Raw genomic sequence first — 20,004 nt, 5'->3', positions numbered from 1 at the left:
TTTGAGAAATTGAAACCTAAAGTCCGAGACTGGTTACATTATTACCAGATTAATGAAACCTTTAAGCAGGACAGGAAACTAGGATTTCAAAAGGAGAGGTCAAAGTTAGAAACAGAATTGCTAGAACCCAATACTAAGAATCTGTCTAGAATGTATAATTTGCTGCTAAAATGGAACACACAGGATGAAACGGTTAAATCAGCTATGATTAAGTGGGCACAAGATGTTGGACATGATATTATGTTTGCTGACTGGGAGCAGTTATGGACCACAGGTATTAAATTTACGGCATGTAGTGCCTTGAAAGAGAATATAATGAAAATGATCTATAGGTGGTACATGACCCCAGTCAAGCTTGCAAAGATATATCACTTGCCCAATAACAATTGTTGGAAGTGTAATGAATGCGAAGGAACTTTTTATCATCTTTGGTGGACCTGCCCGAAGATTAAGGCCTACTGGGAAATGATCTATAATGAAATTAAGAAAATCCTTAAGTGGACATTTATAAAGAAACCAGAGGCTTTTCTCTTGGGCATGGTGGGCCAAACGGTTCCAAAGAAAGATAGAACATTCTTTATGTACGCAACAACAGCAGCAAGAATTCTTTTGGCGAAGTATTGGAAGACTAAAGAAGTACCTACTCTGGAAGAATGGCAGACCAAGGTGACTGAATTTATGGGACTGGCAGAGATGACCGGCAGAATCCGTGACCAGAAGAGAGAGACAGTGGAAGAAGACTGGAAAAAATTCAAAATCTATCTTAAAAATTGTTGTAAAATTTAGGAATGTTAAAGATGTCAAGGGATTAGATATAAAGAATTACAGCTGTAAAAATTGAAATTTAGAAAAAAGCTCTAAAGAGAATTAAATATAAAAAGGGATGAAGGATTGCTAAAAAAAATTTAAAATAAGGATGCAGTGAAGGGGAGGTTTGGGGAAGTCGCGTTATGTTTGTTTGTTTTTTGTTTATGTTGTAAAATTAATAAAAATTATTTAAAAAAAAAAAATATTTTCCTTCAGAGCATTACATGCGGTGAAGTTCAGCCCAATGGTCCACAACCTTTCCCAATCCTCAAACATAATGTTATGCCCAATGTCCTGCGCCCACTTTATCATAGCCGATTTAACCATTTCGTCTTGTGTATTCCATTTTAACAGCAAGTTATACATTCTAGATAGTACCTTAGTCTTTGGTTCTAACAATTCTGTTTCTAACTTCGATTTCTCCACCTGGAACCCTAACTTTTTGTCATTTTTCCAAGCTGCAAACTGCAAACTGCAAACTGACAGCTCAATTTCTCAGGCAGCTCCAGCACCTGGGGTTTTAACTCAGAATGTAGCTCCAAGAGAAGAAAGGTATCCCCATGCAGCTAAAACTCATAAAGTCCAGCACATGAAATTATTGTTCCACATAAGATAAAGTTCAATGGGTGCTCAGATCAGTTAGCTTAAAAGATCTCTCTTTGCCTCCACTCCTCCAGCTCTTTGCGTTCAAGTTCAACGACAGCGGAAGACGGACTTCCTGTTTTTCGTCACTCCGCTTTCAGCCAAATTCAGTACTTTAAGGTCCAAATTGTACAAAGTCTGTTGTTTACTCACGGGTTGTTGTTTCCAGAGCAAAAATTTCAGGAAGAAAGGTCGGCGCTCACTGGCAACAGCTACGCGGCTTCGCTCCGATGATTGCGGAACGACCCTCAGCGCCGCTACCCCCTCCGCGATCCGGAGCCCCTTACGGGGTTCCTTCAGCGTTTGGGGGGCAGCTCCTGGCGCCCGCCGGGTCCCAAGACCGCAGGCTTCTGCCGCCTGCGGTTTTCCAATGTGGGTCTCCGCTTCGCCGTAGCGGACAACCCTTTTCAGCGGAGCTACCCTCTCCCGGTTAGAAGAGGGCAGCCATTACCATTTTGCGCCGCCTCCGGAAGTCTGTTCTGGAGGTCCGTTCTTAACCTAAAACTGTTCTTAACCTGAGGTACCACTTTAGCTAATGGGGCCGCCACGCCGCCGCCACGCAATTTCTGTTCTCATCCTGAAGCAAAGTTCTTAACCCGAGGTACTATTTCTGGGTTAGCGGAGTCTGTAACCTGAAGCGTCTGTAACCCGAGGTACCATTGTAATGACTTTGAAATTACTGGTGCCTTGTGGTTGGATGTGGGCAGGGGAGATCAGGGAGATTGTATTAGAGCTTCAAAGTACTGTATTTTAATTGTTTTATTTAGTGATAAATAAAAAATATTTCCAATTTAAAGGCATATAAACTGATCTGGACTCTATTCATCATCTGAGGCCCTTCTTCGTGTGCCTCCTCCATGAGAGGTCCAGAGGGTGGCAATACAATAAAGGGCCTTTTCTGCAGTGGCTCCACGCTTGTGGAATGTGCTCTCCAATGAGGGCTGGCTGGCGCCTTTGTTAAACATCATTAGACGCCCGGCAAAAACCTTCCTCTTTATACAGGCCTTTGGCTGATGTGGCCTTTGAAATGTGTTTGTGGGAGGTGGGGTTATTGTTTTGTTTTTGTTTTAACTATTTTATGCTTCTTTCCTGGTATTTTTTATCTTGTGAACCGCCCTGACATCTGATGAAGGGAGGTATATTAAATTTAATAAGTAATCATAATTTTAATACAGAGAACAAGTAGCAAAAAATAATCCTTAGTGATTTCAGAACTGTAGATATCAGCATTGTATTTCAATGACTTAAAGGCAGAAAGAGCTCTCATGGTTACAGTTGAAATTGTTCTGGCTCTGACCATATTAAGTGATCTCCTTTAGGACTGTACCCACAGATAACCTGGAATTATGTACACTGATCCTTAAAAAACACAGTTTGTTTCATCCATGTAGCATTATTGCCCCTGGAAAGGGATTTTGGGTGAAGTTGCAACCCCCTGAACACCCCAGTAGTTTCCCTTGAAACTAAGCAGGTCAAGGTCTGGTCAGTTTCACAGGAGAATTTTTGAGAACCATTTGTTTTTATTTTATGTATTAATTTATTAAACTTGTATACCACCCTTCTTCCGAAGATCACAGGGTGGTTCACAACATAACAATACAAAATGGAAACACAGAATACATAATAAAACAAAAGCAAAATAAACCAATACCCACTTATGTCACCTTGGGTACCATTATGGAAGAAGGGTGGGATATATTTTAAAACTTTTGTAAGGTGCCTAGATACCAAAACTGGATACAAACCAGATTTAGCGTTAACTTATAACATTATTCTTATTCATATTCTTATTCTTATTATTTGCTATGGGCTTTTGAACTGCATCAGAATTTTATTGATTATACCAGGTTTTAAAAACCATATACAGTGGTGCCTCGCAAGACGAAAAGAATCCGTTCCGCGAGTCTCTTCGTCTAGCGGTTTTTTCGTCTTGCGAAGCAAGCCCATTGACAGCTTAGTGGATTAGCGCTCTTAGCGGATAAGCGGCTTAGAAAAGGGGGGGGGAGGGAAAAAAACCCGCAGGAACTCGCAAGACATTTTCGTCTTGCGAAGCAAGCCCATAGGAAATTCGTTTTGCGAAGCACCTCCAAAACGGGTTTTCCATCTTGCGAGGCATTCATCTTGCGGGGCACCACTGTAGTCCTCTTATCTAAAGCTTACATTAAACTTATTAGCTTTTTTTTTTAATTTGCTGAAAACCAGATGTGCTCCTATATGACTGTCCTAAACCTCATGCTTGAATGTCTTTGCAGGTTTTATGGCAGGAATTCTTCTTATGTGCATGGTGGACTGGATGCCAGTGGCAAACCACAGGAAGCAGTGTATGGCCAGGCTGTATGTACCTAACCAATTATTTTATCATGTTCAGTCACAATAAATAAAGGCATAGCCTTTGGCAATACATAATGTTAAATATGGTGTTTCCATTGGATCAAGCAGTAATCCAGAGAGAGCATAGCCATTTGTTTGCAGCAGGAAACATATTAGGGTTGTTTCCAATGCAGAGCCGAAACCTATGGGCTTTTTTGTGTCATGTATGCTGATTTCTATAGGCCTTCTCTGAGTTTGGCTTAGTTGGATGCAACCCTTAGTTGCCAGATGCTGGAAACAATTATCCCCTGCCGTGTGTAAAAATATGGGATATGGCTGATATACCATACAATCAAATTTCAAGGAGGAATAAGTATATAAATGGACATTGAGAGAGAACTCCAGAAATGGTGAATCCTGATTAATTTTTTACCCTGAACTACACTAGGGTCAAGAGATGGGGCACATCCTGTTGCATTTAACATTTCCCCTACCTTATTTTTTTAACAGAGAGGGTGTCCTCCAAAGTAAAGGTGTGGACATTTGTGTCCGCCATATTTGTTTCCCAGAGTGCTGTGCCATAGAACACACATAGGAATGTGAAAAAACAAAGATGGTAGGCACGATTATCTGGAGCCTTCGTGGGGGTAGGTTTGTTAAAGTTGGGAAAAGACAGAACAAGTCTTCTGAAAAGTTTCAAATACATTTGATTTCCCATAGAGTTTCTTGCTTGGCAGTGCTAATGTAAGAGGCTGATATCCAACAGAAAATATTGGGCTTGGATGTGGGAGACATTGGGTCAGGTCAGTTATTTATGCACTTCAGAGGCTTCTATGCAAAAATGAATAATAGTGACCTATTTAAAAAGGCAGCATAGAGATTATCAAGTGCCTAGGGCTTTTGGTTTTCAGTGTTCTTGGTAATACTGTACTGGATGTCTATGCATTTTTTCCGTTTTCTTTCATTTCTGTTTCTTTAGCAATAGATGATCCCCGTTTTTAAAATAGAACCTGATTTTTTACTTCATCAACTGCCAGAAAAAGAGCTCTAGCCTTGAACCAGCATCAAGACATGAAGATAGTAATCCATGTATTTGTATCCATGTAATATGCTCTTAACAAAAGGATGGGGGAATCTTAGGCCTTCTGGACGTTGGCCAGTGGTCCAGGGTAATGGGAGTTTTAATCCAACCGCATCTGGAGGGCTACAGACTCTCCACCTGTGCCCTAGCAGTGATACAGTTGTGATGTAGTAGAACATGCTTCAGTCTTTAAAAGATGCACCCAGAGTTTCAAAATATTCAGCGCTTGCTGGGATAGCTGCATATTGCACATTCGAATTGACGCATTTTCTATGAAGATGATGTAGTTGCACACCTGTAGCTTTCTGTTTTTCTCTGTTGTCATCCAGATTTGGTATTTTCAGGGAAATGGCCAGACCGTTCCTTGAAATGTTTTAAGACAGCCCGGGATCCCGGATTTCATGGTTGCTGCCCTGAGGCACATGCTTTCAAAACTACATTAAAGACTATTGCATTGTTCTCTTGCTTTCCTAATTAGACACTTAAAAAAAAACATCTAAAGCAAAACTTAGCCCAATTACATGTCCTCCTCCCCCCCCCCCACCGATTTTAAAATACTAGATTAAGTTTATGACCACATGAAAGAGCTGCAGTGTAGTCCGTTGGCCTGCAGCCAGAATCCTCCTTGTATTAATTATGTAAATAAAAGTATAAAAAATATACCTAGTTTTTACTGGAAAATAAAGAAAATTAGCCATGGGGATGAGCTTTGGGTTTTCTTGAAAACACTGTAGCATGCTCTAAAAATTATTACAGTGGTACCTCGGGATGTGAACAGGATCCATTCCGGAGCCCTGTTCGCATCCTGAATGGAACGTAAGATGTGATGGCGCATCTGCGCATGCGCGGGTTGCATTTTACCACTTCCATGCATGCGCACGATGTCATTTTGAGCATCTGCGCATGTGCAAGTGGCGAAACCCGGAAGTAACGCACTCCGTTACTTCCAGGTTGCTGCAGAGCGCAACCCGGAAGCGCTCAACCTGAAGCACATTCAACCCAAGGTATGACTATATTATTATTTTCATCATTATTATTATTTATTATTAATTATCAGAAGTGCATTTCACCAGCATAATGTGGCACAATAGCTGTTGAACTATGTTGCCATCATCTGATGTGCAGAAATGTCTAAGAATTTCTTGGCTTCCCCTTTAGATTCTTTGAGCAGAGAAGATGTAGGCAGTTTGAGTTGCTCATGGCTGGGGCCAAAGCAAAAGGTTCAGAGTTTCACAAAATTACTTGTGAAAGGCCTGTGGAATTTCATGGAGGCTCAGGCAAAAATCCTTGCCCCTTCCTTCTTCACTCCATCCTTTCCGAAACCTCCTAGTGAGTGAAAGTGTATGTGTGTCCTCCTCCTCCTCCTCCTCCTCCCCCTTACTACCTTGCTTCCTTAGGACCCTTTTCCTGCTCTTTTCTAGTCTTTAACCAGGCTCCACCATTCAGGCACTGCTGTTGCAAGTACAGTGGTGCCCCGCAAGACGAATGCCTCGCAAGACGAAAAACTCGCTAGACGAAAGGGTTTTCCGTTTTTGAGGTGCTTCGCAAGACGAATTTCCCTATGGGCTTGCTTCGCAAGACGAAAACGTCTTGCGAGTTCTTGCGAGTTTTTTCCCTTTCCCCCCCTTTTTCTAAGCCGCTAATAGCCGCTAAGCCGCTAATAGCCGTGCTTCGCAAGACGAAAAAACCGCAAGACGAAGAGACTCGCGGAACGAATTAATTTCGTCTTGCGAGGCACCACTGTACTGCTGCAACCTTTCCCTGGCCTGTACTGAGAAAAGTTTATTGGAGGTGGATCTGGATAGCTAGAATGGCTGCTTTGTTTGCTTGTCAGGATAGTGCCACCCTTGGCCAAGGTAACCAGCTGCGTGGCTCTCTCTCAAATGCATTCAATGGAACATTGCAGCAGACTTAGCTGTAGCCATAGAGTGAGGCACCAGGGCAGTAGGTCAGTGGCTGTACAGGTGAGCAGGCACCTTGGAAGAGGGAGAGAACCTTAAAGAGTCACATCTTCACTCTACCACATTTTAATTTATGTTAAACTTAGTTATGAAGCTACGTAGCAATATGGAATTTTATCAAGTAGGTTGTATCTACCGGTCATTGACCAAAACACACACACACACACACACACACACAGAGAGAGAGAGAGAGAGAGAGAGAGCGCTTGTACAGATAGAAAAGTAAGAATGTGTCTCACATGCTGTCTACATTGAAGGAAAAGCATTTCCATACTCAGCATTTTTAAAGCAATGCATTCAGTATTAAGAGGTCCTACCTAACAAAGGAAAACATCTATACAGTGGTACCTCTGGATGCGAACAGGATCCGTTCCGGAGCCCAGTTCGCATCCTGAGCAGAACACAACCTGTGTCTGCGTGGGTCGCGATTGGCCGCTTCTGCGCATGCGCGCAACGTCATTTTGAGCGTCCGCACATGCGCGAGCGGCGAAACCTGGAAGTAACCTGTTCCTTTACTTCCGGGTCGCCGCAGAATGCAACCTGAAAACGCTCAACCTGAAGCATCCTTAACCCGAGGTATGAGTGTAGTTATCAAAATCAGGTACTGAGAGCTTGGGGTTTTGTTTTTCATTTTTGGCTAAGTGGGATTCAAGTTTCTTTTATTTTGTCTCTAGGACATACACAAGAAGGTGATGTCCCTGCAGTTTAGTGAATGCCGCACTAAGATCCGCCATGTGGACGCTCATGCAACTTTGAACGATGGAGTAGTTGTGCAAGTCATGGGGGAGTTGACAAATAATGGGCAGCCGATGAGGAAATTCATGCAAACCTTCGTACTGGCTCCAGAAGTAAGTAACCACCGTGAACTTCAAGCAGCAGGGCCCTAAACACGAGGTGATCCCAAACGATGGCCCTCACTTCAGAAACCTTCCTAGACTAAACATAGCACTTATTTCTGCAAGCTTGCTTTGGTACCTCCACCAGCAATCTTATCTAGGTGTACATAGCTGCAATTATAGCTTCCAGGTAAGGGCCATTCGTATACTGTGTGTGTGTGTGTGTGTGTGTGTGTGTGTATATATATATATATATATATATATATATATATATATATATATATATATATATATGAATGATGCCAAGTGTTCCAAATGAATTGAACATTATGGCTGAGAAGTCGTACTTTTCGTGTCATTACTTGAATACAAAAGGGAAAGGACAACTGGATTTGAAAGCAATATGTAGCATTGCCAGAGAGTTAGTTAATCAACAGTTGAGTTGTTGTTGTTGTTTTTACCCATGGTGTGTTTGTTTTTACAGGGATCTGTTCCAAATAAGTTTTATGTACACAACGACATATTCCGTTATGAAGATGAAGTATTTGGTGACTCTGAAGCTGAACTAGATGAAGGTAAGGGAATCAGTCAGAGTTGGAACGTAGGAAGCCCTGCTAGCTCAGACTAAAGGCCTCTCTGACCCAGCGTTCTGTTCTCCCAGCAGCCAAACGAGATACCTATAGGAAGTCCAAAAGCAGGACTTGAGGGGAGCAGCATGCTGGAACTGAGAAATTCAGGAGATGAACCTGAGCACAACTCACTGTGGAAACTGCATACAGTTATACCTCTCGTTGCGTTCGCTTCATGTTGTGAATTTTCGGGTTGCATACACGGCAAACCCGGAGGTATATACTTCCGGGTTTCGTCGCATGCGCAGAAATGTTCTGTGTGCTTCATGCAGAAGCACCGCTCTGGTTGCAGACTTTTTGGGGTGCGAATGGCACCCCGGAACGGAGCGTGTCCACAACTAGAGGTACCATTTTAAAGGCAATCCAAGCTGAGCTAGCACATATTTCCACAAACATTTTGTGCTCCAGGTCGAAGGGATAACACCCTAGCCTTTGAATAAAAGTATGCTTATCTGAGTGCTGCTCAGGTTAGTATCTGTGCCGGTGTGGCCTAATCCTACAGTGGTACCTCGCAAGACGAATGCCACGTAAGACGAAAAACTCGCAAAACAAAAGGGTTTTTCGTTTTTTGAGTTGCTTCGCAAGACGGATTTCCCTATGGGCTTGCTTCGCAAGATGAAAACGTCTTGCAAGTTTGTTTCCTTTGTCTTGCAAGTTTGTTTCCTTTTTCTTAAAACCGTGCATTCACTTCAAGGAGCAACTCATAGCACGCGGTGTGGTAGCCTTTTTTGAGGTTTTTGAAGACTTTGGTATTTTTGAAGCTTTTCCAAAGTCCGTGCTTCGCAAGATGAAAAAATCGCAAGACGAAAAAACTCACGGAACGAATTAATTTCGTCTTGCGAGGCACCACTGTACTTGGGTTATTGTTGCCACAATCCAGCCTGATAACAAGCCCTGCAAGCAATTTTGCACTTGGCAGGGCCCAACTAGATTATTAAAGATTCTAACCTGACAGTTATTTGCCTGTCATTATCCTAAGCCAGTTCCCACAAAGGGCAATTTAAATGACATTTGAATGGATCTGATTGATATTATCATGGCTGTTGTTGACCCCAGGGGGCTGACCGTTCTGTTACCCTTTCATATAACTATCAACTTGACCAGAATTCTTTCTTTCAGTTTCCAGTAAGGAAAGATCAGAGAGGTGGCTGTTAGGAATAAATTGTAGTTGGGGGAAAAATTGTCTGTTTAAAAAAGAGCAAGTCTCCTATGTGCAGACATGCAGTGGTGTGGGGGTGGTTAAGCTGAGCATTTCAGTAGTATTGTGCTGTGTGAGTCAGATTTCATTCAGAGACCAAGCACATGTTCCTCAGGAAAGATGAACGAGTAAAGGGAGCGGTGACTTTACAGTGATGGAGGTGGAGCCAAAGAGAACTGCAATGTTCTGTGACTCCTCTCTTCAGTAAACAGTTTATTTCCACAGTTGTGCTTGTTGCTATCGAGTCGGCTACTTCCAAACTAAATTACTTTCCACTTTGTCAGTTTGGAGGCTAGACTGGCTGAATGCAAAGAAAGGCTTGATGAGGCAAAGAAATAAAGGAATATCAGCTATTTTTGAATGGGAAGGATTTCTGAAATAGAGCATGTGACTGACATATAAAGAGTACCATTTAGGATGCATTTATGTATCCAGCTGCATTGTGGTGGATTCGTCTTAATTTGACGGTTTTCGGAATTTGTGGCAGATTATTCAGTTAGTGTACTGTAATCGATCTTATGAAGGGACGCGGGTGGCGCTGTGGTCTAAACCTAGGGCTTGCTGATCAGAAGCTCGGCGGTTCGAATCCCCGTGACAGGGTGAGCTCCCGTTGTTCGGTCCCAGCACCTGCCCACCTAGCAGTTTGAAAGTACCTCAAGTGCAAGTAGATAAATAGGTACCATTCTGGCGGGAAGGTAAACGGCGTTTCTGTGTGCTGCTCTGGTTCGCCAGAAGCGGCTTAGTCATGCTGGCCACATGACCCGGAAGCTGTACGCCGGCTCCCTCAGCCTATAGAGCGAGATGAGCGCCGCAATCCAAGAGTCGTCCAATGGTCGACTCAATGACCTAATGGTCAGGGGTACCCTGACCTTTTTAATTGATCTTATAGTTGCAAATGAAAGTGCCTTGATCTTAATAGAGCTCCTCTTTTTTACAGCAATACAATGCACAGCAGGTGTATCTATTCTGGATTACAAACCTATGTACAACCAGTGAAAGCTGTGGGTGGAATTCAACATAGTGCCAAGTCCCTGGGCTGTGCATGTGGAAAATGAGGACTTCTCACACAATAAGACCCCCTGTCCCCATACGCGTTCTATTCCTCCACCCTTCCGGTGCAGATTTAGGGGGTGCACAAAAGGAGGAGAAGGGAGAAAGTACCACCGTGTGAGCAGGCCACGTTCTGTGCAGGCGGCAACTTGGTTGAATCCAGCCCTCAATTATAGCTTTCCCTTTGGTCATTTAAAGTGAACAATCGAATATGATTTTGCTTGGTGCCTATTAACTGGGTGGTTCAAACTCTATAGACCCGTATGCACATGATTGAAATACTTTGGTTGGCTCTGGTAATCAGCCTAAAGTTGACATGGACATGACAACCCTGGTCTTCCCAGCTTTTGGGGTGGGGCCTTGTCACTGCCAGCTTGCTGATCTTGAGAGGCACTCTACACACAGCTCATGGTTATGAAAGATGGAGCTTTCAGTTCAAAGCTCAGGGGTTGGGTGGGGGATTGTCTAGTCCACTTTGAATTAGGGGGCATTTGATGTCTCTGAGGTGCAAAAAAAATTGCCTAGCCTCCTTACCTACCAAATTTTGCAGCTCTGTGACTTGGAGGGTACTTGGTCATTCGTTTGTTGACGTTTAGTCGTGTCCGACTCTTCGTGACCCCATGGAGCAGAGCATGCCAGGCACTCCTGTCTTCCACTGCCTCCCGCAGTTTGGTCAAACTCATGTTAGCAGCTTCTAGAACACTATCCAACCATCTCTTCCTCTGTCGTCCCCTTCTCCTTGTGCCCTCAATCTTCCCCAACATCAGGGTCTTTTCCAGGGAGTCTTCTCATGAGGTGGCCAAAGTATTGGAGCCTCAGCTTCAGGATCTGTCCTTCCAGTGAGCACTCAGGGCTGATTTCCTTCAGAATGGAGAGGTTTGATCTTCTTGCAGTCCATGGGACTCTCAATAGTCTCCTCCAGCACCATAATGCCTCCATGGCATAGGTCATAGCTTCTCTGAGTTATTCAAGCGCCTTCGCCATGACAAGGCAGTGATCCATGAAGGAGTGTTCATTGGTTAAAAGACTTTAATATGTTAATCCAACTAACTAAGCATAGCTGCTCTACTTCAGTCTGCATTGTTCCACATTACAGTGGACACTCGGGTTGCGAACGTGATCCATGCGGGAGGCACATTCTCAACCCGCAGCGCCACGTCTGCGCCCGTGCGGGTTGCGATTCGGCACTTCTGCGCATGTGCAAAGTGTGATTCAGCGTTTCTGCGCATGCGCGAATGCTGAAACCTGGAAGTAACCCGTTCCAGTACTTCCGGGTTTTGGCACGTCTGTAACCTGAAAAAATGCAACCTGAAGCGCCTGTAACACGAGGTATGACTGTATATACAACGTTGTTGCCGTCAGTAAAGAGGCATATTCCTTTAAAAGTGCTGTTCTCCTACCTAATTGCCAATAGTTAAAAGGACTTTCTCTCTAATGTTTTAGAGTCAGAAGATGAAGTAGAAGAGGAGCATGAAGTAAGGCAGCCATCCCCTGAGCCTGCTCAAGAGAATGCAAGCAGTACTTACTACGATAATCACCCTGTAACGTAAGGCAACTTTGTATTCTTACATTGCAACCAAATGCGTTTCATTTTTAAAATTATACAAATCCCATTTTAACAATATTGAGACATCCTGTTTTCAGGTCTTCTGTCTTTAGCCTGTGATGTAATCTAATGTATGGAACTTATAATCAAAAGGCGTTGAAAGATTGTTCACGTTGTATTTCTGAGCAACAACATACTACCTCTGGAAGATTTTCATAAGGATCATTGCCTTACAGTGATTCTTGTAGTGTATAGAGAAATCAGAATAGAATTTATGTGAGGCATTAATGTGTAGCCCTCTTTTTAAATATTAGGCAGATGTCGTCTCGGTTGTCTTTTTAGTGCCTACTTGAAATCCATTTTAAGTAGAGATCTTTCCCACTCTGCGTCTTCACTGGAGATGTTTTTTTAAAATGTTTTGTCACTTGTGTGTGACAAAGTGCCTACTTGAAATCCATTTTAAGTGCCTACTTGAAATCCATTTTAAGTAGAGATCTTTCCCACTCTGCGTCTTCACTGGAGATGTTTTTTTAGATGTTTTGTCACTTGTGTGTGAGCTGCCCTGGGCTTTGGGGAGAAAGGGTGTGACTGAGATACATATATAAAATAAAATGTATTTCTCTTTTGGTTAATTTTACTTGTAACCAAAAATTACTGGCTTATGTATACAAGCAGTAAGTGCTAGGGCTGTAAGGGGATGAGGTAATTGATAAGGCAAACTTAAGGCAATTCTTGGGAATCATCTCAGAAGGAAATTAATTTGTTAAACTGTGTTTCTTGGTGAGCACACTAGTTGAAGAATGGCTATGTAGTTTTTTTATGGCACTATAGGAATGATGGATTTGTCCAGCTACCAGTAGTCAGACTTTAAGGTGCTAGTGAAATTGTGCTTCAGCAGAAAAGAGTTTAGCAAAATCATGGATTGCAGGATGGTTGAGATGCATATGCAACATGGGGCAAAGGCTGGTATGATGTACAATCAGCTTTCCCCACCGATAGCTACCGTTGCTCATCGCCCTGATCTGGCCACAGTGATCCACGCGATGGTCGCCTCCAGGCTTGATTATTGTAACTCGCTCTATGCGGGGCTGCCCTTGTAGCTGACCCAGAAACTCCAGTGGGTGCACAAAGAAGAAGAAGAGTTTGGATTTGATATTCCGCCTTTCACTCCCTTTAAGGAGTCTCAAAGCGGCTAACATTCTCCTTTCCCTTCCTCCCCCACAACAAACACTCTGTGAGGTGAGTGGGGCTGAGAGACTTCAGAGAAGTGTGACTGGCCCAAGGTCACCCAGCAGCTGCATGTGGAGGAGCAGAGATGCGAACCCGGTTCCCCAGATTACGAGACTACCGCTCTTAACCACTACACCACACTGGTTCTCCTTACGGGGTTCTTGCCGCAGGATCACATTCATCCAGTGCTTTACCAACTGCACTGGCTCCCGGTGGAGTACAGGGTCAGGTTTAAGGTGCTGGTTTTGACCTTTAAAGCCCTATGCAGCCTAGGACCCACGTACCTACTGGACTGCCTCTCCTGGTATGCCCCGCGGAGGACCTTAAGGTCCACAAATAACAAAACTTTGGAGGTCCCGAGCCTCAAGGAGGTTAGATTGGTTTCAACTAGGGCCAGGGCCTTTTCACCACTGGCCCCAACTTGGTGGGACGCTCTATCCCAAGAGACTAGGGCCCTGTGGGACTTGACATCTTTCCACAGGGCCTGCAAGACAGAGCTGTTCCACGTGGCCTTTGCTTTGGACTTGGTCTGACCCTTATGTTTCCCTTCCCTTATGGTCTTGATTTATCAGCTACCGGTACTTTAAAATGAGGCTGCATTTTAAATTGCATTTTAACCTGTATTTTAAATTGAGTTCTCCCCCCCCTTCCCCCCCCATTATGTCTTTACTGTGATTTTATTGGTCTTAGCCGCCCTGAGTCAGGCTCTGGCCGAGGGTATAAATAAAATGTATTATTATTATTATTATTATTATTATTATTATTATTATTATTACTATTACTATTACTATTATTTATTATATTATGTCAGTATATCTGGTTCTGCTATCTGTTAGCATTTTAGAATTAATTTAGCTGCATCCAATTCTTCTAGTAATGGAATAGAAGAAACGTTGGAAGAATCTACTCACGAACCTGAGCCTGAGCTGGAATCTGAATCAAAAGCTGAGGAACTAAAACCTGAAGCGGAAGAAAAAAATATTGAAGAGCTAGAAGAAAAGTCTCCATCCCCACCTCCTGCAGAAACAGTTTCTCTACCACAAGAACCACCAAAGGTTGGTTAATTTTCGATGCTTTGTGTAACTAGACTGAAGATGGCTATCAAACTTGGATTGTCAGGAAACTTGGGTAGCTATAATCACAAACAGAACAGGTGGAAGTAGCTTTTTGCATTGAGTATTCAGTATAAATGAGTGTTCCCATTGCCCCATCCATACAAAAGGACATTCACATTACTTATAGTCCAAAGCCAAATGAAAAATGTTTCTAATGGGTACTGAGGCCAGTAAATGTATTTTAAGAACCTTCTTAAAAATCAAAACTCATTAGTACTGTTGATATAGGGCAGCAAGTTTTTAACATAATTGATTCTTTACTGCTTTCTTACAATGTAAAGTGAAATGCTTCTAGTTTCATGATTCCCTTCCCTCCCAGTAGAAGGGGAAAATATTGCAGGCACTGTGCTCTGTTATGACAGCCTATTAATTTGAGAGCTTTGTGAAGAAGTCACAAATAAATTTACCCACAAAGTTATGATCTTGAGTACTTACACCTATTGCTTTTTAGCTATGACATACTTAGCTATTACAAAGTAATCATGTTTGGTGCCTCTGGATGAGAACATTCTATAAATAGGGATCACAACCAATTAGACCGGTTCCCTAATTGTGCCTACCTAACCTCTGCTATAAGGGCACCTGTAGAAGGATCTTGGATCAGTTGAGATAGGTTCATTTGGAAGAGGTGGACCTTCAGAGATACTTTAGTCCAAGTCATAAAGGCAACATTTGAAATAGTTAAAGTAATTCCTGGTCCACTGACGAGCACAGTTCAAACACTCCTGAATTGTGCTTCTCAGTGGACCAGCAATCAGTTTTAACTGCTTCAAAACAGACAAGGTAAATTCCATATAACTGGTCCCAGTCAGTATACTAGCCTGTTTTGAATCATCTGAAGCTTTTGACTGTTCAAAGCACATCCAGTGCTTTACAGTAGTCTAAATGGGAAGTTACCAAGCGGATCTGCCTATTTCCTTTCTGGTGGGATCATAGCGGGCAAACCAGCCCAAGTTGGTAAAAGGCACTTCATGCTGCAGATGCCACTGGGTCGTGAAAATTGAGAACAGAACCCAGTAGCATCTCTAAACAGAACTTTCTTTTCTAGGGGGGAGAGGTCCTAGTGTGGTCCTGAGAGCCAGTGTGGTGTAGTGGTTAAGAGCGGTAGTCTCGTAATCTGGTGAACTGGGTTCGCTTCCCCGCTCCTCCACATGCAGCTGCTGGGTGACCTGGGGCCAGTCACACTTCTCTGAAGTCTCACAGCCCCACTCACCTCACAGAGTGTTTGTTGTGGGGGAGGAAGGGAAAGGAGAATGTTAGCCGCTTTGAGACTCCTTCAGGTAGTGATAAAGCGGGATATCAAATCCAAACTCCTCTTCTTCTTCTTCTAGTTAGGGAAGACCCTAGTTGGTCCTAATTGCAGTTAATGTCAAAAATGATATTGAATGCTACCACAGTTAAGACTGACAGGGAAAGTGTGAGGGAATTTGGTCCTGAGAGCAAAAGGATTGTGGATAGTGCCCTACCCTTTTCCTGTTTCCAGTCTCTGGGAATATTAAGTCTGTAGTAGCCCCCAAATAAGGATAAAGCATGAAAAACTTACTCATGCATAACTGCCCTCTCTTTCACCCCCGGTTAAGTGAGTATAGGATTGCAGGCTAAGGTGATGAACATGATCTGTTGAAATGAATAGATAACTAAAATGGTAAAAACATTCACAATCTGTTTTGCTGGCATCGTATTATGATTGCACTTAATTCTGAGACTGTCTTGCCGTAGAACAAATCTTTCTATTGGTCTAGTTTTCCCATAAGAAATGTCCGTGGTTTTCCATGATGAGCAGCCCAGGTTTGTTGCATTTCCTGCAGGCTTTCTCTTGGGCTTCAGTGACCAGTAAAAACCTGCCTCCTAGTGGTACTGTTTCTTCCTCTGGAATTCCACCCCATGTTAAAGCACCAGTCTCACAGGTAACCAGTCTGTGAACACCTTAGATTGTCTGCTTGTTTACATCTACAAACTGCTTCGCTAACAAAGCAAGTTACAATTCCTCGAATTATGCCAATTGGCTGCTTAATATATATCCCAGCACCCTGTACCAACTTATGACTGTTTTGTAGACTGGTTCATTCATTTCTTGCCAGCAGTGATGTTTTTTCTAGAGAAAGAGGAAAGAACGCCTCCCTTGTTCTCTTATAATGGCACTGGTGCCCACCTGAGAGGTGCTGGAACTGAGCTCTGGCAACTTCCGGCTGAAAAAAGCCCTGCTTACCAGTACTATTGTTACTCCTATTTCCAGAATGTTTATGGCAGTGTGATATATAAGTTGTCTGGAACAAAGGTGTAGAAGGGATCCCTTGGGGATCATCCACACTTTCGTTTGAACCGTATTTTGAAAATCTGAGAAGTGTATGTGTGCATATTTCAATATTCAGGATATCATACCCAGTTACTTTCTTTAAAACAAAAAAACTTCTCTATTTTTCTGTTTCAAAAAATACATATAATAAACAATCCCTATATACCCCCACCCCCAAGAAACATTCCATTCATATGCAAAATAAATGATACAGTCAAACATTAAGCAGGTTTGTACAATAGCTTAGAGCTGATTATAGCAGTTAAGGGTCTTCTGCTCTCCGTCTTAACAGATTATCCCAGAGTGAGCCATGGGTAGTTGAAAAGGTAGTTGAGTTCATCTTTCTGCCCCTTAAAATTACTAGAGAATGTTTCGTGGAGGACACGGAGATAGGTTTAAGCACAATGCTGCTGCTTTCCCCTAAAAAAAAACTTAGCAAATCTGCGTAAACACAGCTACCATACCAAGACGTAAGGTGAAGAACCCAGCTCTGGTAGTAGACATTTAAAGATGTCACACTAGCAGCATAATCAGACCCTTTGACACAGCCCACTGTTGCAAGCTTAGTTGAAATGAGCAGGGCAGTGGTTTTCAACCAGTGTGCTGTGTCACCTTGGGGTGCCTTGAATGATGGTCAGGGCTGCCGCGGGCAACACTGGCCTCTGTCCCTCTTTCCTTCCCCCTCTCCTCTGATGTCCTCTCGTGTCTCTGCCTCCCAAAGGCTTGCACAGCTGTTTGTTGCAGCAGCCCTGGCTACAAGCTCCGCAAGCGATTGGTGCCTCTGGGGCTGGCCGGGGGGTGCTGGTTACCAGGAGCTGAGGCGGCCTCGGAGCAAGCAAGCAGTTCAGGGAGCCCAGCCAGCCAGTCCGCCAGCCCTTGCCGTTGGAAATGGACAGACCCACGCCCCAATGTAAAGAGGGACTTCTCTTTGGGGGCAGCTCAGAGATCAGGGGCAGCAGCAGCGGCTGCCTAGAGGACTCCCAAGGAGAGGGGAGAGGAGGCTGAGGGAACACTCCACAAGGAAGGGTGTTTGAAAAAGGGTGAGGGGCTGCCAGCTCTTCAGGCAAGGGGTGAGCCCCACAGGGGTGCCACAGATAGAATGTAGTTTGTCAAGAGAGCCGTGGACTCAAAAAGGTTGAAAGCCTTTACAGTAAAACATTGCTGGCAGTGTATATAAGATGTATAGTTTTCCCGAGTGTTAAAATCATTGTGTGTAAAACCATCCATTGACATGGGCATAAGAGTTGGCTCCTATGCCCATGTCATAAAATATTTGAGGGGGCCACCCCCCTCCCAAAATTGATGGGCACTGCCATTCAAATGGTGTGTGTCTGTCATGTCAAGTGATTTATTATGTGGGGTGGGGATTACCTGCCCACCCCTCAAAATATTTTACTCAAGTTGGCCTGGACATGGCCTCTCCCACTAATGAGTCGGTAGGGTTGGTTAGTTAGTGTAGAAAGAAGCCACATGTTTTATTGTCATCAACACTGCATACCAACAGGAATGAAGCCAAAGTTGGGTCATTGAGAAATAAGAGAGAGGTATTGGCTTGTAGAAATAAATAACAATAATAAATCCATTTAAAAACAAACACTCCCTAGCTTTAAAAGGTAAAGGTAAAGGGACCCCTGACCATTAGGTCCAGTCGCGGATGACTCTGGGGTTGCGGCATTCATCTTGCTTTATTGGCCGAGGGAGCCAGCGTACAGCTTCCGGGTCACGTGGCCAGCATGACTAAGCCGCTTCTGGCGAACCAGAGCAGTGCATGGAAATGCCGTTTACCTTCCTGCCAGAAGGACCTATTTATCTACTTGCACTTTGACGTGCTTTTGAACTGCTAGGTGGGCAGGAGCAGGGACCGAGCAACGGGAGCTCACCCTGTTGCGGGGATTCAAACCGCCGACCTTCTGATCGGCAAGTCCTAGGCTCAGTGGTTTAACCCACAGCGCCACCCGCGTCCCTATACTCCCAAGATTTACAGTCTAACAATAAAGATACAGCACACAAGGGAAAAGGGATGAGGGGGGAAGAGGAATACAAAATTCGAAACCCAGGCCCCAATTTCTCGGCAGTTGTTCCTATATTGACCAGCTGGCTTAGTTCATAGCTCAGTGGCAGGAGGTCCCTGATGGAGCTTGGCCTCCAGCAAAGCAGATGCCTTGAACCCGGCTTCCTGTCTCTCCCACCAAGGCACCCTGATGAAATGGCTGTCCACAGATGACAGCTGAGGGAAGAGGAGGCCTGATGCAGCTGGCGTTTCGCAGCAGAGCCAATGGGGGGAGCTCTGCTTCTCAACTTTCCCAGAGCTTAAGCTGCTCTTTGATAGTAGCTCTCATGGCATGGTGCTTAAGAAGGCCCCTGACATTTGGGGGGGGGGCTTTTCAGGGTTGCCAGGGGCCAACCCTTAAAAACCCTCATCACCACCAGTGCTTTGGGCCTTAGCTAGTCTGAATAAGATGTAGTTCAGAACTCAACTTTTTTGTTTTATAACAAAAAGTAAGCCCTACAGTCCTGGATTGGTACAGAGGAATTCATAAGTGGAATGTTTTTCCAGCTACAAAACAAACAAAAAAAAAAACCCCAACAGCTTTATTCTGTATTTATGAGTTGCTCTGCTTCGGCTGTCCAAGTTACCTTTAGAATTTTTGCTAACCGTGCCTTTTCTCGTTCCAGCAAAGAGTAGAAACAAAACCTGAAACCCAGTCTCAACCTCCTCGTGTGCGTGAACAGCGTCCGCGGGAGCGGCCAAGCTTTCCTTCAAGGGGCCCCAGACCAGGTAAGAAAATCCAAGCACCAGTATTGCAAATTTGGCTTACAGTGGGTTTTCTGGGTTTTCCTTAGAAAATCAGGTCATTCACCTGGTTTGACAGGTTGGGTGGCCATCTGTTATGGATGCTTTAGTTGAGATTCTTGCATTGCCAGGAGTTGGACTCGATGACTCTCTGGGACACTTCCAACTCCACAATCCTATGATTCTGTGGCCTACCGTAAGTCCTCTGGCTTTAAATTTGAATGTGAAAGGCCCTTATGGCTTTGAAGGTAAATGACAATTACACACATACACACATACACACAGAGAGAGGCCTTTTTCCCAAAGGTTTTTGCCAAGTAACAAGTGAACAGTTTCTGAAAATACGTTCTTTAAAAAAAGCCCACCTCTTTTCCTATAAGAACAAGAAGAAAACACATCCAGCTAAATCTGAACTTGACTATTTACCTATCTTAAGTTAATAAATAGGCATTTCCATTTCTGCTGGAGTTCCTCTTCTAGTTCCATTTGCAGTCTTCCAAGTGTGCTCT

General features: G+C 43.7%; 1 protein-coding gene across 2 annotated transcripts in view; it reads left to right on the top strand.

The window, feature by feature from the left end:
• Positions 1-20,004, top strand: part of G3BP2 (G3BP stress granule assembly factor 2) — a 42,927-nt gene that overhangs the window by 14,991 nt on the left and 7,932 nt on the right. Inside the window, exons 3-9 of one of the 2 annotated variants that reach the window (XM_081836336.1) lie at positions 3,702-3,783; positions 7,476-7,649; positions 8,122-8,212; positions 11,958-12,060; positions 14,165-14,345; positions 16,214-16,312; positions 19,378-19,480. In XM_081836336.1, the coding sequence (XP_081692462.1) occupies positions 3,702-3,783; positions 7,476-7,649; positions 8,122-8,212; positions 11,958-12,060; positions 14,165-14,345; positions 16,214-16,312; positions 19,378-19,480 (833 nt within the window). The remainder of the gene's footprint in view (positions 1-3,701; positions 3,784-7,475; positions 7,650-8,121; positions 8,213-11,957; positions 12,061-14,164; positions 14,346-16,213; positions 16,313-19,377; positions 19,481-20,004) is intronic. The other variant, XM_081836337.1, reaches the window with a different exon arrangement.

This window comes from Podarcis erhardii, assembly GCF_964252035.2.
Source record: "Podarcis erhardii genome assembly, chromosome: 13".
NCBI lineage: Eukaryota > Metazoa > Chordata > Lepidosauria > Squamata > Lacertidae > Podarcis > Podarcis erhardii.
Note: the sequence above shows the minus strand (reverse complement) of the source record. Positions and strands in the feature narration are given on the sequence as shown.